Source organism: Rhincodon typus, chromosome 28 (assembly GCF_021869965.1).
Source record: "Rhincodon typus isolate 14 chromosome 28, sRhiTyp1.1, whole genome shotgun sequence".
In the NCBI taxonomy this organism is placed as follows: Eukaryota; Metazoa; Chordata; class Chondrichthyes; order Orectolobiformes; family Rhincodontidae; genus Rhincodon; species Rhincodon typus.
This window is the reverse complement of record NC_063359.1, coordinates 38,507,850-38,519,201: the sequence shown is the minus strand read 5'-3', so window position 1 is coordinate 38,519,201 and position 11,352 is coordinate 38,507,850. Positions and strand designations below refer to the sequence as shown.

At 43.3% G+C, this 11,352-nt stretch overlaps 1 protein-coding gene across 3 annotated transcripts in view; it reads left to right on the top strand.

Annotated features, from left to right (window-relative positions):
* The window catches only part of nup214 (nucleoporin 214), a 110,462-nt gene extending 101,805 nt beyond the window's left edge, over positions 1–8,657 (top strand). For 2 of the 3 annotated variants that reach the window (XM_048613549.1, XM_048613548.1), the window contains 2 exons: positions 2,072–2,102; positions 8,377–8,657. In XM_048613549.1, the coding sequence (XP_048469506.1) occupies positions 2,072–2,102; positions 8,377–8,413 (68 nt within the window). In that variant the 3' untranslated portion in view covers positions 8,414–8,657. Of the gene's footprint in view, positions 1–2,071; positions 2,307–5,960; positions 6,262–8,376 lie in introns of those variants that run through there. The other variant, XR_007265050.1, reaches the window with a different exon arrangement.
* Positions 8,658–11,352: the final 2,695 nt, after the last annotated feature.

The window sequence follows — 11,352 nt, the reverse complement described above, 5'->3', positions numbered from 1 at the left end:
CTCGCTCTCACACACATTCTCTCTCTCTCATACTCTCTCCCCCTCTCTCACTCAGTCACACATGCACACACTGTCACTCAGACTCTTACATTTGCACACTCTCACAACTAACACGCACACTTACAGCTCACTGTCCCGTGTGTACATTCTCCCCCATGCACACTCTCATGCACTCGGTCTCCCTCATGCCCACCTTCCCTTAGAACACTGTACTAATTGGCACACGGTCTGTTTTCAGTGATGTGGATTTAGGGATAAATATTTACCAGACAACCAAGGCTAACTTCTCTGCTCTTCAAAGTAGAGTAACAGATTCTTTTCACATCCTCCCGGGCCAACACAGTTTTTCCTCAACTGCACCAGGAATGTCAGCGTAATTTTTGTACTCTTGTCTCCTGAAGCTACAGTCTTATGACTCTGGCCAGAAAGCTCTAGCTGACACTTAATTGAGTGAAGGGATCCCTTCACAATCTGGCAGATTCGCTGGTAAAAATGAACAGCAGAAACTGTTCAGATTCCAGTGTAGTTTCCAAAATCTTGGAAATAATTTCTGTTCCACTTATTCCATATCCTGTTCTAATTTGAAAATGGTTCAGTAGTTCACATCATAAATCAGTGAGAAAGTCTGGGTCATATTTCCCAGGACGCTGTGCTGGCAATTGAGCTGTTGAAGTGATTGCTGTAATCATGGTAGCTTTTGTTTCTGTGGTGGTTTTGAAGCAGGAATCATTCACATAGAATCCCTACAGTGTGGAAACAGGCCCTTCGGCCCAACAAGTCCCTTGGAGCATCCCACCCAGACCCATCCCCTTATAACCCACATAAGCTACACATCCCTGAACACTACAGACAATTTTAGTGTGGCCAATCCACCTAGCCTGCACATCTTTGGACTGTGGGAGGAAACCAGAGCACCTGGAGGAAATCCACGCAGACACAGGGAGAATGTGCAAACTCCACACAGATTGTCGCCCGAGGGTGGAATTGAACCCAGATCCCTGGCGCTGTGAGGCAGCAGTGCTAACCACTGAGCCACCATGCTGCCCCTCAGAATGTGGGCATTGATCCCACTACCCCTCGCATGCTAAGCGAGTGCTCTACCATTTGAGCTAATTCCCCGCACTTGTTTACCCCTGTTTGCTTCAGGAACTTGAATCCAAGCTGAAAGGCTGTTCCCCTTGACTAGAGGGTCTAAACTAGGAGTCATCTCAAGATAAACAATTGGCTCTTAGAAACATAGAAAATAGGAACAGGAGTAGGTCTGCTCTGCCATTCAATTTGATCTTGGCTGATCAACCAACTCAGTCTCCTGTTTGCACTTTCACTTTCCCTTTCGTCATCTTAGCCGTAAGAACTGTACCTATCTCCATCTTGAAAGCATTCGATCTTTTTAGGATTGAGGTAAATAATTTCTCCAGGGGTTGTGAATCTCTGCAGTGCTCTACCTCAGTTCTGTAAGTGTTCACTCATCAAACACATTCAAAACTAATCAGTCAATGTTTGGGACACAAAAGCATCAGATGGGAAAGTGAATCTGGGTAGCTGATCAGTCACCACCTTATTGAACATAGAGCAGGCTCGAGGGGTGATTACAGTTCCTGGCTTACTGCCCCTATTTTGGATGTTCTTCTGATGACTAGCACGCTGTCTGGGGAGTATTACACTGTCAGAGCTGCTGTTTTTGCTATGTGGTATGAAAAAGGGGCTCCTTCTGCCCACTCAAGCAGATATCAAAGGTCCCACAGCACCGCCTTCAAAAGAGCAGGGGAGCTTACCCCTGTGGGTCAATATTTATCCTTCCACCAGATTCACTAAAAAACCAAGCAATTTGTTTGTGCATTTCATTGTTGTTATTGGCCTGTTGCTACGTGTAGATTGGGTGTTGCATTTCTCAGCGTTAGGGCAGTGACTGCATATCATTGGCTGTGTAGTTCTTTTCAATTATCAGATGCGGTGAAGTGACTGTATAAAGTCAACTTGATGTTTGCCTTTTGTATTTGAGTGATTTTTGGGAAGTACCTATGCAAGGCGAGACTAATTTCTTCTTTTTTTCTTATTTAATTATTTTCAGGGTTTGGAAGTGGTTTTGGATCCACAAATCAGTAAGTAATGAGGCTGAACGTTCATTTCTAACTGATACCAGAACCTGGAATCATATTAACCCTTGCCTGCTGATCGAGCCAGACCAACAAAAATAAATGTGGCCAGCCCCTTTATCGGTTAAAAGGCAATTTTCCCAGCTGTGCATTTAGATGCTGTTTTGACTTTGCTCTTTGTGTGGTGTGTCCACTGTCTTCTGTATTTCTGTAAGAGGATTGTTGTGTTTTGTTGTTTTGCTACGAAGTTCAATAAAAAGTTAACCAGTGGAGGAATAGACTTTATTATACAATAAGCAGGTGGGAAGCTAAAGGTCTGAAAATAATCATTTTCACCTGGTTCGATTTAGATTTCCAGCTTGTTAGTGAAAGTACAGGAACCCCCTGACTAAATCGCAGTGTCTTTCAAAGCACTCTGGCTGAGTATACATGGTTTGCGTAAAGCTTCAATTTTGATCCTATTTGGCCGAACATTCCACTTTGCTTTCTGTTTTGTTTTATCAGTGCACACCAAGATCTCTCAAAACGTCTGATCAGGTGATCTTGTAGGTTAGAATAGAATAGAATCCCAGCAGTGCGGGAAGAGGCCATTTGGCCCAACGAGCCCACACCAACCCTCTGAAGGGCATCCCACCCAGACCCAACCCCCTACACCATCCCTGTAACCCTACGTTTCCCTTGGCTAACCCACCTAGCCTGCACATCCCTGAACACTATGGGCATTTTCCCACAGCCAATCCACCCTAACCTGCACATCTTTGGAGGAAACCCACGCAGACACGGGGAGAATGTGCAAACTCCACACAGACAGTCACCCGAGGGTGGAATTGAACCCAGATCCCTGGCGCTGTGAGGCAGCAGCGCTAACCGCTGAGCCACCGTGCCTCCTCATTGAATGATAAATATTTGCCGAGGCACTGAGGAAAATTGTCCTGCTGCTGTTTGCCCGCAGCGTGGCTCTGGGATTGTTTATGTCTACCCGAGGGTGCCAGTGGACCCTCTGTTTAACATCCTTTCAGAGAAATGACGAGTGCAGCATCTCTTCAGTGCTGCACTGAGAGGGTTAGCCTGGATTATAAAGTCCACCAGACAGGCAGATGTTCCTGCAATGAACTGCAGCTGGCACCTGACATTGAAGCGTTTTAGTTGCAGAATAAAAATATCAAAAGCCCTTCTGAGAGGTGTTTCCAATCTGAATTACAGGTTTACCATACATACGTTTAAAAATATATACAAAACAGGAGCCATTCGGCACTCATCAAGCCTGCACCCCATTTAATAAAATCATGGCTAGTCTGATTGTGACCTCAACTCCATTCAAACTGCCCTTGACTGCCCTGTCATCAAGAATCCATCTACCTCTGCCTTAAAAATATTCAAATGCTGAGGCCCCTTCCAGGAAAGTCCCACCAAATGACATTAAAATAGTAAAGTTTGGATCTAAACTTTGCTGCAAAGTAAAGACTTCTAAAGGTTCGTAGGTTTTATTTAAGAAAATTTGGTTCCTGACACACATTGGATGGAAGTTGTAACCTGATTGTAAATACTGACTCACAATCTGCCTGTGTAGGTTAATAATCATGATGAGCTTGTACAGTTGATGCAGTGTGCGCTCAGACTTGTTGAACTTAACACATTGTGACGAGGTGTCTTCTTTAGAATACAACTTAAACAGATCCTTTCATCCCCTGCACATCATCTGTTCCCAGTTATTTACTGTTTTCAATCACTTTGGCGAAATAACTGCATTCAAATTGACATGTAATGTCAGATACTGAGTTCACTGCTGAAATGATCTGGGGATTGTTAAAGGGATATGGTTTGTTGTAAATGTTTTTATATTGGGGAAGCAGTAAGAAGCTCCCAGACTATCTCCCTCAGAAATACGCAGCTGTTCACCTTCTCTCTTTTGACTGGCTGTTGAGCCTAGACATTGGATCCAAAAGCAGTTGACAACTCAAATTATGGAATCTAGAATAAATATTACCTTCTCATAGCTGAAGCCACTGCAACTTGCATCTTCCAACATCCTCTGCATTGTTTCTCTCCTTTTTTTTTCAGTCTCTTTCAACTTTGAATGGTTTTATTTTACCATCTGTCCTGGTCTGCGCTCTGTTGGACTTCCCCTTTATTGTTTCTTCTAAGATTGAGCTGTTAATGATCGAATTTTCAGTCACTGGCGCATTGCTCCCTGATTTACCTCATCATCATCTTAAATTGTTTTATCCCCTCTGTTGTGTCTGCCCATTTTCTTCCTTCTGAATGACGAACAACGCTATTTCTGTTCTGGCTGATTAGGGCTTGAAGGCTGTCCTCAAATCTGCATCCTGCCTCTCTGTATCTCATACTGTCCTATAACCTATTTCACTCTCGCTTGTGTTTATTTTTTTTCAACTTTTCCTTAAACATATCTATGCTATTCACCTCATCCACCTCAAGTGACACAATCTAACCTTGACGTTTTTCCTGATGTATTCCATTCTGTCATCACTCCTGCCCTACATTATCTTTCAGTCTGGCACTAACTCTATTTTAAAATTATCCAGTTTGCTTTTAACTCATTCCAAAGCCATATTCTTTCTGTGACCAAGCCTTGGACAGTTCTACATTCCCTCAGTTTAGACCTCTTGCACATCCTCTATTCGCTGTGCTTTCGCTTGCCTGAGCTGCAACCTCTGAAATATCTTTCCTAACCCTGTCCACCTCTCTGTCACTCTCCCCTCCTTTAAGACAATTCTTAAAACCTGCCTCTTCAACTGAGCTTTTGGATGTTGGTCCTAATATTTTTTATGAGGCTTTTTAGCAGATTTAGCTTGATAAAGCTCCTATGAAGAATTATAGAATATTTTACCACATTTCGCAGGTACCATATAAATGTAAACCCAGTGTAATTGTAGTGATAAATTCTCTCTTGGGTTTATTAGTCACTGTCTTATTTTGGAATCTCTTGTTTTAGACATCCCCACAAGTGAAAACACCTCTATGTTCACCCTACCAAAACCCTTCAGTAATTGTTAACATCTCATTTGGGTCACCCCTCATACATTTATAGAGAGAAAGCCCACAGCCTGTTCAGTCTTAACCCCTCAGCTCCGATATCGTTCTTGTAAATTAATATTTTTTATACCTTTTCAGGTGATTCTTTGAGTTTCTTTTATAATTTGAAGACCAGAACTAGGCACAGCACTCAAAGGCCATCATTCAACATGACACAGCTGAGATCTGTTAGATTTAGGAAGGCTTTTGTAGATTAGCACTTGTTGATGAAAGTTATTTGTAAAATATTTATATGAAAACATAAATACAGCTTAGCATCAGATCTTTCAATAAAAGTATTTAATATATAATGTGATACAATTGACTCAATTCAAAGTTGCTGAGTTCAATTGATCCAGCTCCAGTTTTCATTAAGAAGCCGAATTCCGAATTTACCCAGTTATTATTGATTCACATTTTATAAAATCATTCAATCAGCGCCAAGCCCACATTGAAAGACCATGTCGGGACTGCAATCCTAGTCCAACAACAGCTGACTGATGGAACCAGGCGTCCACTATGTTCCTGTGGCAGAGATCAGAGCAGTGAGGAAAAATGCACAGAGTACCATCAAACCTCCTCCCTTTGCCTGTCAAACCCTGTAGCAGCTGTTCCCTTACAGGGAATCGTATGAGATGTGAGTGTAATGTGCTGTTCATGACATTTTGTGCAGTTTGCCTAATACAGGATTGCAATTAGTCAGGGTCAGGCCAGAACAAGGAAATTCACCAATAAACTGTCCTGTGATTGATTAAACCATGACTGTCCTTTTGCATTCTGAACTTGTGTGATGTTACATTATGGAATTGGCTTTTCATGTCTCAACAGTTTAATCTGACCCTTGAGAAATCTCTTGGTGTCAGAATACCTGATCAGGTAGTGAGATTGAGTGGCTCCTGCTGAAGCAACAGGCTGCAACCAGCTACCAGATGAAGAGGATGTTCTGAGTCAAAATCACATTCTATTTAAAGGAAAATAATAGCAAAAATTGAACCTGCTTGGCTCTACAAAGCAAATCTTACTACAGCCAGTATGTCATAGAATCATACAGCACAGAAACAGACCCTTCAGTCCAACTCCCCCATGCCAACCAGACATCCAAATCTGACCTAGTCCTATTTGCCAGCGTTTGGCCCATATCTCTCTATACCCTTCCTATTCATATACCCATCCAGATGCCTTTTAAATGTTGTAATTGTACCAGCCTCCACCACTTCCTGTGGCAGCTCATTCCATACACACATCACCCTCTATGTAAAAAAAAAAGTTACCCCTTGAGTACTTTTTAAATCTTTCCCCTATCACCTTAACCTATGCCCCTCTAGTTTTGGACTCTGTTACCCTGGGGAAAAGACCTTGGCTATCCACCCCATCCGTGCCCCTGATAATTTTATAAACCTCTATAAGGTCACACTTCGGTCTCCAATGCTCCTGGGAAGAAAGCCCCAGCCTGTTCAACTTCTCTCTATAACTCAAACCCTCCAGTCCCAGCAACATGCTTGTAAATTTCTTCTGCACCTCTCAAGTTTAGCACCTTTCCTATAGAAGGCTGACCAGAATTGTACGCACTATTCCAAAAGTGGCCTCACCAATGTCCTGCGCAGCCACAATATGACAACCCAATTCCTATACTCAATGTTATACTCAAGGTAAATGAATGGAATTTTACTGTGGATTATTTATATTGAATGTTCCATTTTTAAAATTCAGGAAACCTTTGGATGTGATCAGAAATATCTTCGTCCGCTCCTAAAGGTGTAGAATGTCAAGATGTTGCAGATGCCAGTCTCTGGGATTTGCCAAGTTACTTGAATTCAGATCTGCGGGTAGGAAGTTGTCCAGGGAACGGTGCCCACCCCCACTCCCAATCCCAAAACTAAGTCAGGAAAAGACCACCAGCTGTCCACTGCGTGTGGGGACTATCCATACTTCACACCGAGTGACGAAGGAATTGTCATGATGACATCCCAGTTGGCTCCCATTGGCACAAGGCTAACACCAGCTGAGGAAAAAAGATACATTTCTGAAGCACCTTTAATAACCTCAGAACATTCCAAAGCACCTCAGGCATTTTAAGTGTTTTTCAAATGTGGTCAGTATTGTCATACAGAAAAACATGGCAGCCAGTTTGGCACAGGAAGTTCCCATCTGTAACAACATGAACACAGCAATTTAGTTTTATTTTGAGTGATTTTTGATTGCAGGGGAACAGTTGACCAGGACACTGGGCAAACTCTCCTTTTCATAAGGAGACACGGGGCCTATTATGGCCACCTGAGTGGGTAGTTTTGGGTCTTGATCTTATGGCACCCCTGACTGTGCAGTATTCCTGCTGTGCTGCAAGAGAGAGTTTCAGCCTAAATTTTAAACTCATCCCTGGAGTGATTCTTGAATCCGAAACAATCAGCCTCCAAGACAAATTCATCACCCTCTCAGACTCGTCTAGAAGGTGGAATTTTTAGGGAATGCCTCTCCCAGTTACAACCAGGAAATCTTGATCGCAGTTGTAAAGAAATTCCTAGGGATTTTATTAAATTTGCCCTCATTTCTCCTGCCTGCCCATCCCAGAAAGACCCCCTTCCTCTACCAGTAAGTTCCCTGATTGTTTGGTACCCGCTCTGTCTGCCTGTGACTCACCGTGGCCCAGTTGACCGACTGTCCTTTTCCTCTCCCTGGTTTTCATGAGTTCACTTTATAATAGATTTGAGTGAAGGAGCAGGAGAGAACAAGCAGCTGAAATCAAGAATGGTGTTTTCCTGATGCAGATTTGCAGCTTAGGAAATCCTTCCTTGTTTTGTAGCATTGCTTGGCACGGGAGGAGACTGTTTGGAACTCATTTGTAAAATCTCCCCTGTGACCCCCTCTCTTCTGAGATGGACAGTCCCGACTTCTGGAGTCTTTCCACGTGATTGAAATCAATTTACTTCCACCTTTAGCAGGAATGGGGAGAGAGTTTGTACAGTCGCTGTGGGCAAGTTTTGCAGGGTTAAAAGAGCAGAATAAGCAAGCATGCCCATTATCCCACTCCCCCCAAAATAAAGAATTGAGGCTTGTGTTATGTCTTTGAGTTAAACAGATGACTTAAGTGGGGGATAGGGGATATACAGTTTGCACCTTCGGAAGTTTCGCCAGTAGTCAAGAAGCAAACAGTTAATTTCTGAGAGTTGCTGGATTGCTGTTCAGCACCGGATTGTTTTGAATGCATGTGTTTTATTCTGCCTCAATGCTTTTCTTCTTCTTTCAGGTCCAGCCAATCATTCAGCAGTGGATGGAGGGGCTGACCCTAAACAGCATTGTTTGATACGTTTTATAAAGTGTACATATCTGTATATATAATGAGTGAGGTACTTGGTAACCCAAGAGGTGGTGTGACTTAGAATGATAAACCGCAAATCAATCAAGTCCCCAAAGGTCGCTGTGCAAAATGAGATTAAATCATGTTTGTTACTCTGAGATATGTCTTTGTCACATGATGTCATATCAATGACGTATTTTGTCAAATAAAAATTATAAATTGGCCCTATCTTCTCACTTTGTCCATGAAAGTCTTAACCCTTGCCCTCCCACTGTTGCCATGTATCATTTTGTTATTCCCAGACCTGTATAGTGTTGGAATGACTTCCACTGTTGGATCAATCATCTCTCCCTATTGCCCACAATCCTTTTCATAACACTGCTACAAAGATACTGTAATGATCAGCATCAGAAATGTAAGTGCATTTAGGTATTGTGCCTCTTAGCACAAATGTGCTTTCCAGCCAATTAGTTATTATGTAAATACTAGAACAGAAACAAATTGAGTAGCTAATGTTATGCTTGGCAAACAGCCAAAGATTGAACAGTTCATCTGTTGGCTTGAAATGAAAGATAGTTAGGAAATCTATGGAGAGCTAATTTTCCTCATTTTGCATCTTGTTTCTCATCAACCAATTAATGGCTATTGATCTTTACATTGAATTGTCGGTTCCCATTAACATTGTGTCACACAACTGGCAAAATGGTGAACCTGATGGACCTTTGTGTCTTTATGTTTAGCAGTTCCCAAATTCAGATGTACTGCAGTCTGTTAAAGGCTCTGACATCTTTTTATAATGCCTTTGCCAGTTAGAAAGACAGACCACCAAAAAAATGCAAGGGACCAATGCAGTGGTGCCCCAGTGTCATAAGCTCATCATTTTTTAAAAATTCATTTACGGGATATGGGCATCACTAGTTAGGCCAGCATTTATTGCCAATTGCTAATTGCCCAGAGAGCAGTTACAAGTCAACCACATTGCTGTGGGTCTGGGGTCACTTGTAGGCCAGACCAGGTAAGGATGGCAGTTTCCTTCACTAACGGGCATTAGTGAACCAGATGGGTTTTTCCTGACAATGGACAATTGATTCATGGTCATCATAAACTCTTCATTCCAGATTTGTATTGAATTCAACTTCCACCATCTGCCATGGCAGGATTCGAACCTGGGTCCCCAGAACATTAGAAGTCTAGCGATAATGCCACTAGGGCCTCCCCATATGGCACAGGAGAACGCAGTTCAGTGCGTTGAGTCCATGTTAGCTCTCTGAAGATCACTCTGATTAGTCCCGTTCCTCTCCACTGTATCACTACGGCCCTGTACATTTATTTCTAATCATATTAAATCATTCGTTGTCACCTCATGCTCCACTCTCGCAGGCAGCGAGTTCCGAAGCAGTGGTGTGTCAGTGTGATGGAGCCTCCCTGGTGCTGTCCCATCCCGATGGATCCCTGTCTGCTGTGTGGTGCTGTTTCAATGCATTGGCATTGTGAAGGTATCGTTCACTCCATGCCCAACATGCTACACACAGTCATACTGCAGGCTGGTTTCCGTATTCCTCAAACACCGTCTTATTTGTTGTCAGGAGAATCACCAGAAAATCCTGAGAAAAAAAAACCCAGGTTGAAAAGAAAAGTTCGACAAAGCTGAAAGGTAAGGACCATTTTGAAAGCTATTAGCTGAATGAAAGAATTGGAATATGCTGAGACAACTGATTTTGATTGCATAACAAGCATGGGTTTTTTTGCTGGCATACTCTTGATATCCAGTTCCCAGAATCTGAATGGTTACAGCACAGAAGGAGACTGTTTGGCCTGTTGTGTCTGCATCAGTTGTTTGAATGCATATCATCACCTCGTGCCAATCTCCTGCCTTTTCCCCCCATACCCTTTCATATTGCCCTTCTCGACTGCCTCAAGTGAACCTGCCTCGCCCACATTTCCAGACAGTGCATTCCACACCCTGACTACCCTCTGGGTGAAAGCTGGGTTTTTTTCCCCTCACGTCACTTTTGCTCCAGTTGCAGATCACTTTAAATCTGTGCCCTTTGGTTCTTGATCCTTTTACAATGTCCCATGGATTGAATTAGTGTGATGCCGTGGTCCAGCCCATCAGGATTCATAGAATCCCTACAGCATGGAAGCAGGCCATTCGGCCCATCGAGTCCACACTGATCCTGAAAAGCATCCCACCTAGACCCCCCCCCCCCCATAACCCTGCAATTTCCATGGCTAATCCCCCTAGCCTGCACATCTATGGACTGTGGGAGGGAAAAACGTGCAAATTCCACACAGACAGTTACCCGAGGCTGGAATTGAACCTGGGCCCCTGGCACTGTGAGGCAGCATTCAGGTGTTGACTGCAGTGTTCACTTCTGCTTTGGTTCCTGACGCCCTGCTTCCCTTCCTTCCCACAATAATCTTGTGTTTCCTCGTTCTCCTCCCTCCCAAGTTATGCTGTTCCTCTACTACTTCATTTTTTTAACCACTGCAGTGCTGTCGCTGCCCCACCCTCCGTACACCTGATATTCTGCCCTTTCATTCTGCTGTGCAAGCACAATAAACAGGAACCACAAATTTCCTGCAGAACCAAGTGTAGGTGTTCTGGCTGTGCCCCTGAAAATAGGCACAGGAATGATGCTGTTCAGCACTCCTACATGTTAACTTCATTATGTCAGATTGATTTTGTAAATATGCGCAAATGTGCACAGGGAAGGTGATGGCCTAGTGGTATTATCGCTGGACTGTTAATCTAGAGGCCCAGGTAATGGTCTGGGGACCTGGATTCGTATCCCGCCATGGCAGAGTCTAACGATGACCATGAATCCATTGCCAATTGTCGGAAAAACCCATCTGGTTCATTAATGTTCTTTAGGGAAGGAAACTGCCATCCTTACCTGGTCTGGCCTACATGTGACTCCAGAC